The 22,609-nt window shown below is 34.1% G+C and overlaps 1 protein-coding gene across 1 annotated transcript; it reads left to right on the forward strand.

The window, feature by feature from the left end:
* The first annotated feature begins 19,345 nt into the window (after positions 1 to 19,345).
* fabp (fatty acid binding protein) lies at positions 19,346 to 22,472 on the forward strand. Its single transcript, XM_073963217.1, has 3 exons — positions 19,346 to 19,503; positions 21,845 to 22,116; positions 22,183 to 22,472. The coding sequence occupies exons 1-3, from the start codon at positions 19,431 to 19,433 to the stop codon at positions 22,231 to 22,233; spliced, it is 396 nt and encodes a 131-aa protein (XP_073819318.1). The 5' UTR covers positions 19,346 to 19,430; the 3' UTR covers positions 22,234 to 22,472.
* Positions 22,473 to 22,609: the final 137 nt, after the last annotated feature.

A 22,609-nucleotide genomic window follows, 5' to 3' on the forward strand; every position in this document is an offset into this window, starting at 1 on the left:
TTGGGGGTTATCATGAACGGCAATTCCCCGTGAATTTTTTCACTTTCTTGCAACGGCGGAAAAACAAAACTCACGGGGAAATTTCATTCATGATAACCCCCATTATGTTTTTCGTGGGTTTATAGTTGAAAAGATCTTGATTTCTATAACTTTTTATTAATAAAAGCTGCTCGAAACATAACCAAATTTTGTTTTACATTTCTAATCTATTATACATATATAAACTTTGGTCACTCTGCTGCTGCAGAGTTGGGCTGGCCGAAACATTCTGAGTCAATCTACATGGAGCCCGCTGCCATGGGATGTTGTTGTAACAGTATATTTATATGTTTGTAAGTTCGTTCTTCTGCTTAATCTGGGTATATATCTAGTTCTGCTGTTGGATGGCTGCTTCCATTGATTGTAGCCAAAAGGCTACAGGGGTTAGTTGAGTACGTTTGGCACGGCAGTTGAAAATGCTCCCACGGCTAATGACTCAGCCGGAATACACAAAACAGTTTCACCAATTTATAACAGGTTTGTAGATACCATCAGTAATTATGGGATTCTTGCAAAGCTTGATCAATGTCCAACGCAGGGAGCAGCGGGAGGGTGCGTCTACATCAATACACCCATTTTTATACTTTCATTATTTGATGACCGGAAAGAAAGCAAATTTTTTAAACAATATTTTTTTTTTTCAAATGAAAATGTAATATTCACTGACACAGTACTTGTACATGTACACACATACATAAGTGTTTTTGTCAAATACTCTTTGACAATGAACATACTTCAAATTCGAATTTTAAAAAAAATTGTAATTGTTAGCATGAAATTACCTTTATTATTCTACCAGGAGTAAAACTTAGGGGTCGATTATGTATTGCCACTAAACTTGAGTTGCGTTGTCAATTGTCAGCACAACTGAGATAAAATGTTGTATTATTGATGTCAACCCAACTGGGCTGACGATAAAGGTGTTATCGATCTGTGTTTTTTCAAACTTGTGAACTTTATATTGATGCAAAAGGTACAATTCGCAAAAAAAAATGATAAGTTCAATGGAATTATTTTTGATGATGAAGAAAATGTACAGGACATGACATCTATTAGAAGAAATTTGAGGGACAAGTCGAATCCATTGGAATTGCCATCTGCACTGTAAATTGAAGGTCATGTTGGAAAGATCTGCATAATCAGTAAACTTTTTTAGGTTTAAGGCGTATTTTCGATTGAAAAGGATGCCGCAGTTTACATTGTGGAAACGTTAAAGGATGACTTCAGGGAAGTTTCCAAAAGTCCCATGACAATGATTACAACAATTGCATTGCTCAATCTATATTGTCGAACGTATTGAAGGAAGTTGTCCATTTGATAGAGGACAAATTGTACCAAAATTGGATCGTTTCGAAATTGCAGTAGGAGGAAAAAGACAAAACAAAATCATTTTTATTCAAAAAAAATTCCCTGGTGTTGTCGGTTGTATAGATGGAATCCATGTGCACATTGGATTTGCGCTCAATATATCAATTAATATTTCAAACTGTTGTTTTATTGTTATTTTCGCAATATTTTTGATACACAAAAATAATTATTCATGCAAATAATCAACAATTGTTAAGAAAATGTTTTTTCCTTTCAATTTTTTCTTGTTTCTTCGAAAATATTCACTGCAACTGAAAATAATTGGTTGCTGAAAAATAGCCTGTTCGTCAACTGAGATTCGCAACTTCAGTTGAAGCTTGCCATACATAAAGGCCCCCACTCATTTATCAGTCTGTGCCGTCAGTCCAATGAACCCTTTCTGTATGTGTGACTGACAAGTGTGTAGCACCAACCATCAGTCAGTGTAAAAATCTTGAATTTCTCCTCCACAAATGAATGATTTCTACGTTTTTTGTGTTCCTACACGAACATTATTTTCTGTTTTTCAAAATTGTTTATTGACAATTTGAAAATAAACACAATTCACCCAGACTGATGGGGGTTCATTTTGAAATCAAAACTATTTTGATTTTCATCAGTATTGGAAAACTCACACATACATTCTCAAAATTTCAAAAATTTACACATACTACCATAAATGCTGGCAGTCAGACTGACTAATGAGTGGAGGCCTTAAAGTAATTTTGACAACAGGCAACTCCACACTCCACTCAACGATAATTGCTATCGATAATCGATCCCTTAAAAACTTCATATCTTGTATAATTCGGAAAAAATGGAGGTTGAAAACAATTTTGCAGGGGGGTTCTATTCATGTGAGCGACAGTGTATATACATAACTATATGTATGTACTCTTGTTTCTCTTTTGATGATGTCGGCGGCATCAACCAACTGCTTTTGTTTTGTAGGGGTCTCTAAATCAACTGCTTATTAAATGTATCCAACGGAGTGCATTTTTTATAAGTCCATGTGGACAGCATCGAAGGATGTAGCAAATTATAACTCCACATGCAAAACTTCCAAAATTTTTTGCTGGGTCGGTACGACTGGTTTGCATGTGGTATCCGATGGATTTGCAATTTTCGAAAAAAGTTGAGTTATGCTGAATTGTGTTAGGTTTGTGCCCCTTTTCGAAATTCGAAAACAGTTCTGAGATATTCGACAAAAGATTTTTTTCGAAAAAAATTTTGACATAATTGCAATTTCGAAAAAAATTAAGTTGTGCTGAATTTGTGCTCGTTAGTGCCGCAAAATTTTTTTCGATAGCTCGTAAAATTTTCGAAAAAACCGTTATTTTCGAATACATGACAGACTTGCAGTTATCGAATTTCGAAAAAAATTGTGCTGAATTGTGCTCATTTCTGCGGCAAATTTTTTTCGATATCTCATACCATTTTCGAAAAAACCGTTATTTCGAAATCGTTATATCGAAAACCATTTTGCGGCACAAACTGAGCACAATTCAGCACAACTTTTGTTTTTTTTTTCGAAATTCGAAAATTGCAAGTATGTCTGTATTCGAAAATAACGGTTTTTTCGAAAATGGTACGAGCTATCAAAACAATGTTGCGGCACAAATGAGCACAATTCAGCACAATTTAATTTTTTTAGAAATTCGAAAATTGCAATTCTGTCAAAATTTTTTCGGAAAAAATCATTTGTCGAATATCTCAGCCATTTTTTCGAATTTCGAAATTTTCAAACTTAGCACAACTCAGCTTTTTTCGAAATTCGAAATTCAAATTGCAATTCCATCGGATACCACATCTGGGCCTCAATTCTGTTTCTATGAAAATGTGAAATGAAAACAAGTAAGAAAGTATCAGTCAGCTGAGCCGACAGAGATATACCCTCAGCCACGTACCCGAAGAAAAACAAGTTAATACTTCTGTAGGTTTTTTTAGCTGTTAGGAAAATTTTCCAGGATGGAAAGGGCCGCAAAAAAACTACATGTTGCGAAAAATTCAGAATTATCCAAGACGAGTGCATTTTTTCCAAACTTTGGAAAACCCTTAATGCCTGCGTACATAAGCTGCCTTGCCTGCTTACTTTGCTTACTTCTGATAAAAGAATAAAAAAGAAAAGGGCAACCCAGTTCTTTTATTTTTATTATGTCAAAAATGAAGCAGGAAAGCAAGGCAATCAGGCAAATCAGCTTATGTACGCAGGCCTTTACTAGGCGTTTACACAAGACAGTTTGTCTCCAAATACAACTCTGATTTACTAACACATACATACATTTGTCGTTTGTCTCCCAGCTGTCCATAATGTTTTCAGAGACTGTAGGGTTAACAAATTGTTGACATTTTTGTAAAAAAGAAGTGAAACGATAATTGAAATGTGTTGAAAATAAAGGAATATGATCAAAAACAAAATATGTGAACGGAAAACAAAAAGAAATCGATAATTTTCATTCATAATTTTAGAACTGTTTTTGCAGTTGTCGGGACGCCTACGTCACAAAGGCAAGTTTTGGGTTTTTGACAATCAATACATGAACTGAACTGTCCTGTCATGTGTAAACGCAGGGTTAGGAGTGATCCGATGTAGTACATATTCGGACCTAATACAAATCTGTAGGAAATAATTTTTTTTATTAGTCTATGGACATTTTCCTTACAGACTATATAATTAAAAATTTTGTACTTAATTTTCTGAATTTAAATATATTACAATTTTACTTTTCAACAAAGATGTCAATATTATAAGATAGGAAAAGTCAATTGTGAAAAATTAACTGTAGAGGGAGTTAACCTCTGTTGCTACGATATCATAGCAACATTCTGTTAAACGAAAACTGTTATTCATTGGAATATTGACAAGAAAAACATTAAAACCCAAGTTTGACGGCATTCACTTTTGATTTTTTTTTATTAAATAAACAATAAAAAATGTAAAGAAATAAATTTCAGCAACAAAACACAACGTTAATGTTTTCTGCCGCTAGAAATGGGAATCAAAAACGAATGGCATTGCTATTATCAATTCCAGTGAGTTATGTAGCCATCTGTAATCAAAATGTGGAACTATTAGCATATGTTTTTGGAAAATGCATTTCTTCTAGTCTTTATTGCTATACTAGGGATGCGTAATCGAAGTCAAAAGTCGACTTTTCGATCTTTCGATTTTTACTTCAACTGAAAAGTCGACTTTTCGATCCTTCGATTTTCAACACTAACTAAAAACTCGACTTTTCGATCTTTCGATTATGATCAAAGTCGACTAAAGTCGATTTTTCGATTATGATCAAGGTCGACTAAATCGATTTTAGAGCTGTTTTGATAGATATTATTGTCAACAGAGGGTGTCATTTTAAAAGTTGTTGTGTTAAAAATCGTGTTAAGGAAAATCGAAAGTCGACCATGAAAAGTCGACTTTTCGATTTTCTCTGCAGTCAAAAGTCGAGATCGATTTTTAGATTTTTTAAACCGAAAAGTCGACTAATCGATTAATCGAAAGTCGACTTATCTACCCCTATGCTATACGTCTCTGTTTTCAATTTACAAATGGTCTGTTCCTTTACTTTTAAAAATGGTAACAGTGGCAGAAAATGGTAAAAGTGGTAAACTGCTATCATATAAATTGTATGCTATTTAAAGTAAGGGAACACTTTACAGGTTAAAAATGGTAAGAAATGGTAACCTCAGGCACGTAAAGGAACAGAGCAAAAGTTTAAGCTAAATTGATTTCTCTCTTATGCTTGGTTTACATTCGGCGTTGTTTCGTGATTTCGAATGCGTTTCGTGATTTCGCGCGGAATCAAGCAAAATTTATCATGATTTCGCATACAAAAATGAAATCATCTCATTTCGCGATTTCAGCGAAATAAACATCGAAATCACAGTACTCATGATATACATATATACTGTTTTTGCCTAAAAAAGTACCAAAAGTTGCAACACTTGTCACGTATCACAATAAACAAGGTAGATGGTCAATTGCTGCAACAAAAAAATGTTATTATCAAAATGTGTAAACAATGTGAAAAAAATATTAAGTTACTTTGTTACAATGATATTTTCCTTTTGTTCCCGTACCCTTTTTAATGGTAATGTTAAAAAAAGAGCGAATTGTCAAAAATTGCTTTCCTATACAAATTTCTTAAAAATACGGGAACGGGAAAATGACGGAAATTGCAAAAACTCGAGCAGAAATGTCAAAATCAACGTATCAGCTATCATATTCAGATGCCAATAAACATGCTGCTAGTTTCTACTATGCCAAATTTGTGTGGCAGAAAACAGGAGAAGAGGGTGTTTGTTATTCAGCGCTATTTTCGTTTAAAGATAAGTGCAAGTCTTGCTAGATTTCGGAGTACGTGAACGCATTTGTAGCACTAAACGGGAAAACTACGGCAAGTAGTAATATTTTCGACGTTCTGAACACAACCAAAATTTGTTATTATGATGTCTCAGCGATAAAACCATTTTTTCATTTGTTACTAGGCGTTTACACTAGACAGTTTGTCTTCAAATACAACTCTTATTTACTAACACATACATACATTTGTCGTTTGGCTACCAGCTGTCCATCATTCTTTCACAGGGTTAACAAAATTTTGAAATTTTTTGTAAAAATGTGTGAGATAATAATTGAAATGTGTTGAAAACAAAAGAACATGAACAAAAATAAAATATGTGAACGGAAAACAAAAGGAATTTGATGATTTTCATTCATAATTTTACAACTGTTTTTGCAGTTGTCTGGACGCCTACTTCACAAAGGCAAGTTTTGGGATTTTGACAACCAATACATGAAGTCAACTGTCCTGTCATTTGTAAACGCAGGGTTAGTATTATACACAATTAATAGGTCTGTACGATAACTTCGCAAGTGAAAAGTACTTGCAAGTACTCAGCAAGTCCCGGTCCACACTAGCGTGAATTTCATTAAAAAATTTCATGAAATTAGGTGTTCTTAAATCGAATTCCCCACTACAGAAATTTTATGATTTTACTCTACTATGGACGTCGATCTAGAGACGCATAATTTCATATCAAAATTTCAGTGAAATTACTGTAGTGTGGCCCGAGACTAACGTCTCTCCACCAACTTTACTCTCTCGAAGCTAAAAATTTGCAGATTGTTATCGAACAGCAATTTGCAAAATCTTGCAAGAAGTCAGGTGATTTGAAGAAGAAGTTGGCGGAAAAGATTAAATAAATAAATAATAAAATAAAAAAGTAGTCACCACAAACTACAAAATAATTTATTTTATTTACATTATCGTTTTCCATAATTTATTTAATAATTGTTCCCTTTTTTATTTCTATTTATTTTAATAACCAATCGTTTGTTTATGTTTTTGCCAAGAAGCATGATGAAATTATAAGGTGGCGTAAAACGGCCAGCTGATTGGTTTCAATCTGTCAAATATTTTGTTATTGTGAATAAATTGTATGAAAACGTAAACAAACATTTTGACATATTGAAGAATTTTTGGCTAAAACAGAGTTGTATTTGTGCTACTTACGTGACCTCTTAAATAGATCTTGCCAAGAAGTCCGCCACAAAGCATTCGAATTTAAATCAGCTGATCAAACTTGCAAGTTCTTACAAGAAAAATGTTCCTTGCAAAAACTTGTAAACAAAACTCTCCAAAGCTCTCCAAAATTCTCTCACTATTGTCTTCAAATTCGCTCTCTTTTACTTTGTTATCGAACATCATTTTGTAAAAGTTTGTGCAAATTTGTACAAACTTTTGGGTACAATTTGTACAAACTTTTGGTACAGACCTAATACGATATATAGATAATCCTACGATAATTTTCGAAATAATACCCCGGTTACACTATTGAAGGTTAACCCACTGGGTTTAATCCAGTGGGTTAATCTTTGCTGGTTACACTTAGCTTTTCAAGGATATAAACTATCAGCTGATGTTTGTTTACGTATACATACAAAATAACTAATATAGTCGTGTGTTACACTTTTACAATTTCTCATATGAGATATCGTCCCCTCTTTGCTCATATTGGTATATTTTACACACAGTGATACATTTTTGTATCATGGTATCAATCGTACTTTTTCTTAAAAAGTGTCTAATGAAAAAGAATAAATAATTTTATGATTTCCAAATAACTTTAGATTTATTAACTCCATAAAATCTCATGCGACCAATCGTAATCGTGTAAAACACGACAAACTCTGTTGCAAAAACAGTTGCAACTTTTGGTACTTTTTGAGTAGAGTTGGATTTTTTGCTCAAATACCGAATACAACACTGTATTTTTGGTGGATTTATGCCGGATTTAAAATAAACCCAGCCATAAGAGGATTTAATTTTTGTGTGGCAAATCTGGTAAGATTTGAGCAGATTAAGCAAATAAATCCTCCTGAAGTGGGTTAACCCGGCAAAAAGCTGTAGTGTAACCGTGCTATAAAGCAGTAAAGGCCTGCGTACATAAGCTGCCTTGCCTGCTTACCTTGCTTACTTCTGATAAAAGAATAAAAAAGAAAAGGGCAACCCAGTTCGAAATTTCCTTGGCCTTCTTTATTCTTTTATTTTTATTATGTCAAAAATGAAGCAGGAAAGCAAGGCAATCAGGCAGAGCAGCTTATGTACGCAGGCCTTAAAGAATTAGTCATAAAAAAAACGACAATATAGAGTCGTATTTTTTGATGACTAATTCAATTTACAACTGCTTGTTTTGAAAATTCAAGTTCGATCAGCTGATAATTGTGATATGTTTGAAATCAACAAAAAATAAGTATAAACACCGGGGTGTATTTCAGGATTTCGTGAAATCCAGTGGATTTTGGAGCATAAGTGTAAACTTGGCATTAAAGGGTTATTTTACACATTAGACTGTTTAGGTGGTGCCGGTAGGATTTTCTGGACCTTTTTGGGTCATTATCTCAGGAAGTATGGACTTGCCCACGAAAAAAAAATAACAACGTCGTAACAGGGGCCGCAAGTGCAACCTGCTGCATCACAAATTAATAAGATCAGAGAGGAGTTGTTAAACTATACTTTTTCCAAATTTTGTGTGGGGGGTTTTTTTTGCATCTTTCAGGCTATTTTCTCAGGAAGTATGGACTTGCCCCTGATGAAACGTGTACAGTCGTACGGAAGCAGTGAATACAAGTTGTTGCAACAAAAATCAAAGTGATTCGAGAGCAGTCCCTAATCTGAACTTATCCGAAATTTTGTGTGGGAGGTACCCGAAGGAATGGACCGATTGAGTCCATATTGGAACCTCATTTAAGTCTGGCAGAACTTTCACGGTGTGCAAAGTATGGATCAAATCGGTTACTTCCTTCAAGAGTTATCGTGCGCATAAATTTTCCGAACATTTTCGAATAGCCCATCTTCGAACTTAAACTAAGTTTGGGCAAAATATTACGAAAGCCAAATTTTGGACCGAATCGGTTGATCCATTCGAGAGTTATAGTGCGCTCCAGCCAGCCAGACAGACGGACGGGCATTGCTAAATCAACTCCAAATTGTATTAAACGGATTTCGTCCAAACATACTTGGGGTCTAAAACCATTATTTCGATGAGGCACATGATTTCAATGAAATAATTTCATGAAATTAGTAGTTCTTAGATCGAGTTCCCCACTACAGAAATTTCATAAAATTACTTTAGTATTGAACTCGATCTAAGAACGCATAATTTCATGTAATTACATCTTCCATTTACAAAAAATGATATATTATGTAAAAATATGGTAATATCGAGCCAAAAAACTGGTGTACTTCAAGTTTACTCAAATCTGATTGTTTATGGTGAACTCTCTGGTAATGCGAACATTATCCCTTACTTTTCATAACGAAAAAAGTGTACTGTAAAGATACGATATAAGAACGGACCTTGATATCAGCGCTATCAGTATTGGGGATCTTTAATTTCTACCTGCGGAAGGCTCATGTCCAGTAATAGTGGTCTAAGCTATCAAATGCTTAGTGTGGTCTTTACTTTTATACACCAGAATCTCCCCTCCAAGAAAAAAACAACAAAATTCAAAAATGAGGTAGGACAAAAAATTATAGCCTATCTATCACACGCAACAATTTCCTTTGAAAAAAAACTGTGCGAAAATAAACACCTCTCCTTGACTTTGAAATTGGGATACATGTATAACATTACTGAGTATTTTCTTGTATTTAAAATCAATTAAGCGAGCATACGATTTATAAATGATGGATATAGCAACCGCCCAGCAAACACAAAGTCGGACGTCCGACACGCCTGCTCAAAGTCGGAAGTTTTTTTCCGGCGCGTCTGACCGACTTCGGTCCGAACTCTGTCCGGTTAGTCTGACGAAATTTTTCTCTCCTACTCTCTCTCTCTCTGAAGCGATCTTTTCTATTTTCTCTTGTCCTGCTTTGGCAATATCCATTAAAAATAAGCAGAGAGATAAGAATTGTACTTCTTTCGCCCGAGCACATGTGAATATGTAATTGGTGATGTGTCAACGTTGATGAAGAACGAGCGAGGTTTTAATATCTGTATCGGAGAATAAATTTGGTTTATTTTTGTTATGCGTGTTGATACATGATCGTACGTATTTGTTTATTTTTTATGAAATTAATGAAAGTAATGGGTACTTTACACGATATGTTTTTTACATATGAGTTGTCACTTTGCATATACATTTTGTATTGGAGAAGTGACAACTCATATGTAAAAAACATACCGTGTAAAGTACCCATATGAGATTTTCTTCGTCAAACTTCAACACTATTCCGTGGAAAGCCATACATATGTTTTGTATATATTGGCAAACTTAAGTTTTTATATTAACTTTTAAATGTGAATACATGTATTTTATATATTACGAGCTGAAACCGGTGCGCTTCGCAACCCCGACTAAGGTTAAATATAAATGAATGAACTATAATCATATTAAGTTTTAATGTGCTGTGTATAGGGCTTAGGACATGGTATTTTTGTACGTTCTTCTTAAATCCTTTCTGACTATATATACTCCTACATAGTACACATTTACAAGTTGACATTTTGGATGTAGATCTAGCTATTCTTTAAAGAAATAACACTAATTTTAGTACCTTAAACTTGAGGATAGTTGTAATTTATTTTATTTGTGGGAGTAATTTTTTGCAAGTGCATCAACCTTTTATGTCACTTTAAATTACTCTTAGGATAGCTCCTACTTCCCTTATGTCTATCTGCGTTATATATTTCTAATAATAGGTGTGTTCGTTTACTCAACAATTTGTACAAATTTGTACAAGTTCAGTAACTTCTTGTAATCGGCTAAGGTCTTTTGCATTGTACTGTAGAGTAAACGAACAACATCCAGCAACAATTTGTACAAATTTTGAGTAAACGAACACACATAATGTAATTGCTAAAATGACAACTTCTTACAACTTTCAATGTTTTCCGCAAATAGTGATTAACAAATGCGATATCAAGTATTTGTGTCATCTCTCGGTATCATCTACTGTAACTTCTGCTTCACTATTGCGACACCGTGTATTATAATAAAGACGAATCTTAAGAAGATAAAATGGACCTAATGAAGACATCACATATTTAATATTTGAGTTCTTTGAGCGTTGTCGTCGTTAAAGAATAAAAACTCCGGTCATTGTATTAAATTTAGAATGAGAAAATTTATTCGTAGATTGAGAATTTATTCTCTACTAGCAGACCCCGGTCCGCGTTGCTGGCCCGTCGTAATGAGTTTTAATGACAACTTTTTATCGACTTAATGCCTGAAAATTAAAAAATAGGTATTTTCTACCTCACTTCTTCGGTCTATTGTCAAACCGAGAAGGATTTTTTGTCTGTAACCTTTCTTTTCTCTTACGGACTTTGTCGGATTTTTTTCGCCAATTTATGCTTTTTAGGATTTATTATCTTCCATGTCCCTGTCTTTATCTTAAAGCGATCTAATTTTAAAGGTTAAAAAGTGGTTAAATCGAATTCTCCCGCTTATTAAGACTTATATGTTCTAGCTTTTCATGGCTGATGGACCGTTGAACCTCACCATTCAAGTAAATTTGTAAATATATAGTTTTTCTTGATCGGGGGGCGCAACCACCGTTGTCTCGAAAACTAATTTGCAACCCGATGCACTCATAAGTTTAGCAAATATAGCGATTATAAAATAATAGGCCCCGAAATTCGTCTTCAAATATATAGCATTTTGGACCACGGGACATTCCTGAACATTTTCTGAATATAAGGTTCAGTAGTTTTGGAAAAATAATGTTTTGAAAAGAGTGGGCGTGGTCATCAGTTTTCAAGATATAACATATTAAAAAAAAGTAGTCCTCGTCCGGTATCTAGGCTCCAAATATGTACCTAGAGTGCACACAACTTCATTGCCTACCAATTGAACCGATATAATCATACATTTGGCTTATATAGCGTTTAACAGAAAGGCATGGGGAAGGTACCCCATCTCTTCCGAAATCCATAATATATACATAACAACGGCAAACATTGAGCTTTTGTGGTAATTTTTATGGAAATCCCTTCAGTAGTATTGGAGTTATGACATATTAAAAAAAAAACAGGCGTGGTCGATCCGATACATGCATAATTTTTGCAAATATAACGTTTTTTAAAAGTATCACATAGGGGAGGTACCCCGCTCCCTCTGGAATTCAATAAAATATGTAACCTGTTTTCGGGGGGTGTGGTAAACTTTTCTTTCCAAAAAACCTAAGTTGGGTTATGACAGCATTTGATTTTTATTCATAAAGGTAAGGCGTTTTATTTTTCAAATATGCCCCCTTCAAAATTCAAGAAAATATGCCCGTAATTCCCTGACATTTTCAGGAAAATCGGTTCAGTAGTTTTGTACATAACATATTTTAAAAAGTGGGTTTGGTCAAGTCATTGGATCCTAAAAAAGTGGGTAAGGTCTTCCGAAATAAATACATTCGTAACTATTGTAAATATAACATTTTTAAAAAAGTAGGGTATAGGGGAAGTACCCCGACGCTTTCCGAAATTCAACTGAATTTGTAGCCTATTTTAAGCGGGGGCCATCCTTGTACATTCCCTGGCAATTTCATGAAAATCGGTTCAGTAGTTTTTGTAGAAATGATAAAAATTGAAAATTGGAAAAAGTGGGAGTACATTTTCTTTGCATAAAAAAATATCGAAATCGGTCCAGCCGTTCTCAACTGATGCCATGACCAACGAACGACATTTGATTTTTATTTTTAAAGATTTAAAAATGTAGATATAACCTAATTAGAAAGTGCGCGTGGTCGGATCTTGAGTCCCAAAATAAGTGCGTAAGGTTGGAGACACAATCGCCATTGACTCGCAAATAAATTCCGAAACCGATACATTCGTATTTGTTGCAAATATTGCATTTTTACAAAAATAGGGCATAGGGGAAGTACCCGCCCGACCCGAAAGTCAAAAAATATGTAGCCTATTTTTATCGGGGGCCAACCCTGTACATTCCCTGAAAGTTTCAGGAAAATCGATTCAGTAGTTTCGTAGATATAACATATTTAAAAAAGTGGGCGTTGTCCAGTCTTAATGCCCAAATAAGCATGTAAGGTCGGAGACACAATCGCCATTGACTCGGAAATTAATTTTCAAAGAGATACATTTGTAATTTTTGCAAATATTGCATTTTTACAAAAATTGGGCATAGGGGGGTACCCCGCCCGATCCGAAATTCAACCAAATGTGTAGCCTATTTCAACATGGGCCATCACTCTACGTTCCCTGAAAATTTCAGGAAAATCTGTTGAGTAGTTTCGTAGATATAACATATTTATAAAAGTGGGCGGAAAAGTGGGCGTGGCCAATTTTTCTTTGCATAAAAACCTAAACTGGACTATGACTAACATTTCCACAAAAAATTATCCAAATCGCTCCAGCCGTTTTCAACTGATTCAATTACCAACAAACGACAATTGAGTTTTATATATAAAGATAAAGTAAAATGAAATAAAATAAATACATAAATCAATTTGGATTTTAATACATTGATATTTTCAAAGACTCACTTGTTGTGGGACGACAAAACTTTAAGACGACAAATTACAAGACAAAAAATGACCGATTTTCAGCCTTTTATATCACGAATCAAATCAATAAATTTAAAATGTTGGTAGTAACAAAAGGAACAACTCAAAAACAAAACAATATTGACTGCAGTTACAACAACATAGACAATCGATAAACAATAAGTCTGACTTTAATAATCGATAGGGTTACCAGCTGGATAATTTTAAGAAACCGGGTTTCCGACAAGCGTTATTGGTTTCCCGCCCATTTTTCGGGACTCCATACATTGACATAAGTTTTAATGTCACCAAGACTAATATTTCTCACATTTAGATTGAGTCAAATATACTCTATGTAATATTAGCATCCATAAGGGGACCTTCCCCATGTGATAAGATCTTATCCCATAGGCACGTTGTAAACCACTCTTGCCTAGTTTGACAATTTTCAATCCGACAATATTAGATTTTGTAGTTTGCTCCTATGGGTTACTTCCCCCGCCATTGCCTGAGTTTAAAGTCTTTCAAGCTTAAAGTGATTGAAAATGATGGTATTTGATATTAGCAGCTCAAAAGGGAGAGCTGACCATTCCTGACCCCACCCCGCTGGTTTTGCAAAAGATTACGTGTACTTACTTCCCACTACTTTTTACAAAGTTTCGAGACTATGTATGTTACCGTTCTATAGATATTCGCATACAATATTAAAACAGATGCTATTTGGTATTAGCAGTTAAAAGGGGAGAGCTGCTACCCCTGACTCCACCCGCTTATTTTGTAAGAGGTGACGTGTACTTACTTCCAACTATGTTTGACAGAATTTGAAGATTATATATGTTACAATTCTATAGATATTCGCATACGACATTAAAATAGATGATATCTGATATTAGTAGCTCAAAGTGGAACACTCTTCCCCTTGACCCACCGCGCTTATTTTGTAAGACATGACGTGTACGTACTTCCCACTTTTGTGACAAAATTTGGAGGCTATATCTGTTATCATTCTATAGATATTCCCATACAAAATCTACATTTTTGGAGGTACCTACGATTCTGATGCTATATCTCCAGATCAACGCGGAATTTCAAAAATTATAAATATAGCATATTTTCATTTCAGGCGATGCTGTAATATACTCTGGAATTTTCAGGGAGTTCTGTTCAGCGGTTTTTGAGTATATAATGCACAAACAAACGTACAAACAAACAATTTTCTATTTTATATATATAGATAACAAATGTTTTACATTTTTCACAGATCCTGTTGATGAATTTGTTGTTCTCCATTGTTGGTTTTTCCTACCATGATATTAAAACCTTTAATCTGTTTATAGTAGATGAGAAAACATTTAAGTGCAAGGATTTTAATTTTTCATTAATTAACATTTAAAAAAACCAATTCTGTTCGAATGTTGGTAAATAAATCAGAAATTCATACGATAGTTCATCATACGTCGGACGGAATTCGGTCCGAAAGTCGTCCAAAACTTCCGAATTTCATAAGATTTTACTTTCGAATTCGGACCGATATCTGTCCGGACGTCGGTTAATAAATCAGAAATTCATACGATAGTTCATCAGAATTCGGACCGAATTTGGCCCGAAAGTCTGCAAAAACTTCCGAATTTCGGTCAGAGAACACGTCAACCACGCCATATGACTTTCGGTCAGAGTTCGGACGGAATTCGCATCCGAACTCGGATGTTTCTTCCGTATCGAATTCGGATAATTCTTCCGATTTTGGTTTGGTGGGCGTACATAAATCACATTATATATATGTATGTACTTACATACATACATACATGTACATCAACGATGAATACGAAGAGAGCATTTATATGGCGAACCGTATGAAAAGGCGAGTGCTCATCTTATTCATTGGTGATGTACATATGTACATACTCGTATAAGTACCTAGTGTAATTTGTCGGGATATTTATGCTCAAAATAATATCGTGACTTCAAAGGTCTTGGGTAACATCAAATACACGCACAGACACATGCCCAATCTAGATGTCAATTAAAAACTGTATACGGGGTCTGGGAATGGTCATATGCACGCCGCATATCATAAGTACTGTTCTTATTATGACTGAATGAAGGCAAATAAACGCCGGATATCAACCAATATGTCTGTGATGAGGGTGTGTATTGTAAAGATGGTGGTGGCATATACATACATAGAAATAGTTTTAATTCTTTCCCACTTATTTGCATCAGGTGACCATTGACGGCTATTCATTAGAAAATTAATAAATATTAGAGTTCGTTTATCTACTAATTTGTGCGGACAATTGATGATAACTTTGTTATCATCACTTAGTTTCACTACTCCCATACATTCATCCATACTTTTATATATTCAATAGTTCACACACGTGTTTGTGAACCTTGTACCCCCTGAAACTACAAATGGGGCAATTTGTTGTCTTATTGATATTAACACGGTTTTTCCATTTATTGATCCAATAATAAAAGTTAATTGAATCAAAGAAAAATATGATAAGTGGACTGACTGTTGGTCAACGCCAGCATACTACCTTCAACAATTCTGCATAGGTATATGTATTTATGGAAAAAGGTTATCTGCCGAGACTTTATTTCATTGCTTATCAAAAGAAATACATATGACAAATAAGACCAAATTTAAGGTGCTGCAGTTAAATATAAAAAGCTTTTTATAATTAAATGTACTTTTTGCAATCTTAGAGTAAACCTTTTCCATGTCTAGTCTAAAGTTGAAATACTTCGATAAGAATCAATATCCATATCTAGTGATAACATTCAATTTCATAGATAATTTTTCATCAAACTGGATAAGGAAGTTAATTTTTCCACTTTATAATTTTGAAAGTTTATTGTATCGGAGCACACACAAAATGTGATGGGTTCGATTCCCTTGGAAGACAACATCAAATATGTCAGACGTTGTTAAACCCGTCTGTACTGTACCGTTTAAGAAGAAACTTAAACAGAATCATCTTGCAATCATTAATGATGAAGTATTCCCCATAACCGCACCAGCGTGGTGCAATGGTATGCAAGCCCGCCTTGCACGGAGGTTCGGCCAGGCAACATCAAACATTTTTCAACGGTGGCAAAATACCCCTCAGTAATGTTGGCGACATTTCCTGAGTGTTTCAGCCTTGAAAAACTTCTCCCCAAGTGGTGTCTTAAGACACGCCGTTCGGACTCGGCGATAAACTGTAGGTCCCATATCATTGAGCTAAATATGAATCGGGGTGCACTCATTGATATGAGAGAAGTCTCCCTTGTCCCGTATGGGATGTTGTGGAACAATGTTGTTTTTGTTTATTCCCCCTAACCTCTTTTTATTTTAGGATATTCGCAGGAAATCGTTTACCATTAGTTTAAAAAACAATTATCTAACTAAAATCTAATTATGAATTAAATATTTATTCTGCAAGGCGGAATTTATCAAACAGCTACCTTACTAAACGCAATCGCACACTGTTTCTTTGTTAAGGCATAATTTTCTACCGTAGAAAACGTTCATACTAGCGCTTATATTCATAAATGTTTATCTATCTTGATTTGTTTGAAAGATTTTTTTATACATTAAGAAAATAAGAGCTACATATAATGCTAACTTTACTGGTATTATGTGTTTCAAATACCCAACCTCGTTTGGAATCGAATACTTTGAATTCAATTTGTATAACGGCATTATGTCTGTTCGATAACTTCGCAAGTATTTGCAAGTTCTTGCTGATACTTGCAACTGCTTCTCATTTCTCTTTTATTGAACAAGTTTGTTATCGAACAGCATTTTGTAAAAGTTTGTACAAATTTGTACAAACTTTTGTGTTATCGAACAACCATATTATGTAATCTTACTTAAACGCATTTTACACTTGCATTTAAAACAGGTGTTTCGGGAATGTAAAAGAAACATTTTATAATTAGTGTTAATGTAGTGTAATAATGCTCTTTATTCTTAATTTACAAAAATAATGCATTCATTTTATTTTTATGGGATATTTTTTAAATAGTTTACATTTTTATAGCTTCTTTAAACTTTAAGGGGTTAACACCAGGTGCAGATGCAAAAAAATCATGATGTTTTCAAGAAAACCGCCAATTTTTTGGATTTTCTTTTTTCTCTTTGGAGATAAGTTAAGTGATCAAAAATATTTGGCAAATGAAAAAGAATGCCAGAAATCTTTTCATCTAAAAGGACACATATCGCCTGTTCCCGTACTTTATAAAGTGGTAAAAGTCGTAAAAGTTGTAAAAGTCGTAAACGATTTTCATATAAATTTTGTGTACGGGAACTCAAAATGTGTAAAAGTGGTAAAAATTGTAAAAACTTTTTTGTTCTGGAACAGAGCTATATTTCCGTAATTTTGTTAAAATCTATTACAAAGTTTTGTGAGAAATGGCTGCACACGAAACGCTATTATTATATCGGTTTGTGGTATCCCCAAACCATAATAGCGGAAAATGATTTATCCAAAATAGATTTTGTTAAATAAGAATATAAGCTTGGCTGACTTCCATATTGTTGTTTAAACTTCGTCAAAATATTTCAGTTCACAATCATACATTGTTCGAAATGCAACTAAATGTATCAGAAATAAAAATGAAAATGGATATTTTTGACGTTTTGAAACAAGTAGCTTCGCAGTTGTTAAGTGCAACGGCGTTAAAAAACATAATACTTCGCAGATTTTCATTCATTTGTAAAGCAACTGACGATACGGAAGTCAGCCCTTGTCTTTTTTCATCAAATGAATGAGTCAAATAGCATTTTTTAATAAATGGAACGATACTACATGTTATGCACAAAGATGTAAGACGATCGGTTCATTGGTATTAGAGCTAGACTGTCACTGATTTCAAAAATGGAATTTCGAGAAAACTCTTGGTCTGTTCCAGTACTGCAAGAAGCTACTAATTTTTACTATTTTGTTCGATAACATAAAGGAAAAAATGTTATCGTAGTAAAAAATATTAACTTCTTGCAGGTTCTGGAACAGAGCATCTATTAGAGTTTTTTCACATACATACAAAAAAGAGGACGGATTCTTACCATTTCTAAATCAAATTTGATGCTAAAACCACATGTTCTATCCTATTAATGCTTCACACACGATTATCAAAATTGGAACCTTAAATAAACAAATGGTCTGTTCCTTTACTTTTGAAAATAGTAAAACCGACAAAAGTAGTAAAAATTTTAAACTACTCCCATATGAATTGTACGGTGTCTGAAGTAAAGGAACGCTTTTCGAGTAAAAAGTGGTAAAACTTGAAGATTCTTGCACGTAAAGGAACAGAGCTAAAGCTGCGTTGTAAATGTACATTATGTATGTACATGTATGTATGTATGTTAAAATCTTACTAACGCTTTGCTTTCCTATCTGTAGTGGAATTCTGTAACTAATGTTTGGGTTGAAAAAAATCGGTAAAATTGAAACGATAAATTTCGCTAATAGCCGAAATCATAAACACTTGAATTTTTCCGAATTTTGTCGGTAACGAAAAAACGAGTTATGGGTACTTTACACGGTTTTTTTTTTCATATGGGTTGCCACTTTTTATATACAAAATGTATAAGCAAAAAACATATCGTGTAAAGTACCCATTAGAGAATCTCACTACTGATTGTTATTTTGGGTGTATACTGTACTTCTGCTCCTGCATTTTTTTAAGTCAGTCCAAGTGAAATTTGCAGTTATCGATTCCGTCAGCATCACACTGCTTACATTCCCATATTGATTTATTAATACTGGCAACATAATGTCCCTTCCTAATTAAAATATGAAAGTAAACGCTACCCAATATTAACTTATACGTTACATTTCACAAGCTAGCAACAATTGTTTTGTGCAGCACTGTATATCTTTTAAAGCTCATTGATAAGAATGAATAACAAAATATAACAGAGAATTGGAGAGAACGACGGGTATAAAAACGCGTTGTGGTGGTGGTTGAAGCATTATTCAGTCGTCACTCTTCAAAGAGTCAGTGTGTTATTCGTTTCCTCAACAACTCTCCAAATTAAATATCTCTTCAAAAATGGCCTGCTGGGAAGGAAAAAAATACAAATTGGACAAAAGCGAGAACTTCGATGAATACATGAAGGAATTGGGTAAGTGCCATCGTGACTCAGAAAAGAAAATTATTTGTTACAACTATCTATCCGTGGCTCCGTGGCTGTTTCGGCTGTTAGAGGATATGGAGAAATGTGTCGCATTTTTTAATGATTTGAAAACGTGTTTGTAAAAAAAAGTGAACAGAGGTACAGCTTCAGCTCAACTCGGCGTCTGGTGGTCAATCAGCTAGTCAAAAGACCGGCCGGTATCTGTTGCAATTAAAAAAGCAAATATGTACCAAACCGGTTTTTTGCCGCTATTTTCTTTGCAGTAGAACTCTTTCCGTCTGCCCTCATCTCTCGTTCATGAACCGTTAAACAAATGGAATGAATGGGATGTTGTTGCGTGACAATTTCTGGTCTATTGCCAAAAAATAGACGCTAATCATCCATGACATTAGCTGCCAAGATATCATGCCGATAATACTGTGTGCTAAACCAAATTCAGTACAAAGTTCAAAGAGTAGTTTGTTGTCTAGGCCCCATCATTTTCATTGTGTAAATTTTCTATTGCACCCAAAGTCTAAATGAAAAGCACCTGCTGTAGTTGGTGCGATTTACTTCGTTTGTTTAGGGGACAACAGAGAATTAATTTCGCTTATCAAAGACAAATATTTTGTTTTGCATTTCTTTTATTTCGGACTTTGTATTTTATATACATACATATGTATATTTTTTTTTAATTTGGAATGCTATATTTAAAGATGTCCAAAATGTCATCCCATATATCATATATAATTGGTGATGTACGTTTATATGTGTATGTCTCTTCATACAGGTCTGTATGTATACTGCATAAATATGGTTTGCAATTTTACCTTCATAATTGTACTGTGCAATAATTAAGAGTCGAAAGTTCACACTCTGGCAATTTGCTTTATCGAATTTCTGGGAGCCTGTACATTCATGCATACGTACGTACATACATATATAAATGTTATAAAAAACATATACGTCCGTACATATATACATGTTATTGCAAAATATTAAGTTTCATATCTAAATTTAAGCGTAAATTTTTCTCAGAATAGGTACGCAGTGCAAAGAAAGTCTTTTAAATCGTTATGTTCTTGCCAAAACCGACAGCTTTTGTCGTTATCTTATCGGAACTCAACCCAATGCAATTTTAAATTTCTTTAAATCAATTGAAATCAATTAAGCTTTTCTTTTTGATCTTAATTGAGTTCGTCTCGTTTTACTTGTCCACAAAATTTTCCCACCTTTGCCGTCTTTTTTATTTTTATTACTTTTCTGTTCGTGACACATCCACACAAACAAAGATCATGCCATATTTCCATTGTGGTGTGTACAATTACCAGTATGTCAACGGCAACAAACAGTCGACATGCTGTAACCACCAACCACACCACCGCTCTATATACATACATATATGTAGATACTTTTTAATGCATATCCGTACGGTTTATGAGTACTTGATGGATCTTCCCCATCATGTTTAATTTGTTTAAGTTTAATAAATTGATGACAACCGGTCAAAGAATCATGGCTATCCCGCTCCATTTCTGAATTCTTTGTAAAATTTATCAATGTGGGAATGCGTGTACATCAACTGTACTTTTCTTTTTTGCGAAAAGGAATTTGCAATCTCAGCGTCTTGAGTTCAAAACAAAAAAAAAGCAAATTGACTCATTTCGTAGAGTTTAAGAAGATAACCGCATACACCACCATTACTTGTTGGGTTTCTTTACATGCTTTGTATTTAGGAGGGGCCGTATCCACAAAGCAGAATTTATTGTTATAAGTTATAATTTAATTGTGTATTTTTATTTGGAGTTTTTCGACCTTTTGAATTATCATTTGTAAATTGATAAATTTGACCTCGAACCTAATAAATGTTTCAATTGACAGTTTTATATTCCTCTTTCCAAACCCCCAACATTTGAAAAAGAAGTACGTCAAAAGTAGTGTTGGCGAACGTAATATTAGAATTCTTTGTGTTCCATATACATAGTCCTTAAAAGGTGTGGCACGCTTGTTGTGTTTGTGTCAAATATGTAATATGTTGAACATGGGTGTTAACAGTCGCTGAAAAGTAATATTGGAAATGATTCCAATTATTTTTCCAATATGTCTGCCAAGCTTATTAGGAAAACAGGAAATCCAAATCAGTTCGTTTGAAACTCTTCGCCCGCCAATCAATGTGTTTGTAGATACATACATATAAATATACAATTCACGTAGGATTCGGCAATAACGTATTGTTTATAGTCACCTTTGTCATTACAGATATTTCTTTGTTTTTACCACTCAAAGAAAGTATAGTATATAAACACATAATTAAATATATATTTCTAAATTTATTAATTATTTCTTATAGGTGTCGGTATGGTCCTCCGCAAGATGGGCAACACCGTTACCCCAACTGTTGAATTGAAGAAGGAAGGTGATGTCTATACTTTCACCACTACTTCAACTTTCAAGACATCCAGCATTTCCTTCAAGTTGGGTGAGGAATTCGATGAAGAAACTTTGGATGGCCGCAAGGTCAAGTCCATTTGCACCATGGAAGGCAACACTTTGACCCAAGAACAAAAGGGTGACAAACCATCCACCATTGTCCGTGAATTCTCCGACAGCGAAATGACCACCGTAAGTAGACCTTGATAATGAACCAATATCCAGAAATTAAACGCTTTTTACATTTTCTTGTTACAGACCCTTACCATTGGTGACATCAAGTCCGTTCGTGTCTACAAGGCTATTTAAGTTTGCACCTTCTTGAATGTGTCCTTTATCAAAGAGAAGACCACTTGGCGACTGAATTCATTTCCATTTGTTTTTGTTTAAGCTTCAACTAATTTGTATTGTTATTACATAACAATAGTTTTTGTATTAGGAATCATTGTAAATTAATGATTGCATTTAATTATATGCCTTAATAACTATTTAAAACTTGATTTTATAAATAAAAATACAAGTTGCTATGACAAATAGCAATAACATAATTTTGTCCCTACTATTTGGTTTGCAGCGGTGTTTAATAAAGATATTTGTATAGATATACATATGGTCTATAAATAAACAATGGGTCAATAGACTTGATAGATCTTACAATTATTTGAGTTTCTACAATTGATTTGAG

Source organism: Musca autumnalis, unplaced genomic scaffold (genome assembly GCF_047663935.1).
Source record: "Musca autumnalis isolate F117 unplaced genomic scaffold, ASM4766393v1 scaffold_1, whole genome shotgun sequence".
Lineage (NCBI taxonomy): Eukaryota > Metazoa > Arthropoda > Insecta > Diptera > Muscidae > Musca > Musca autumnalis.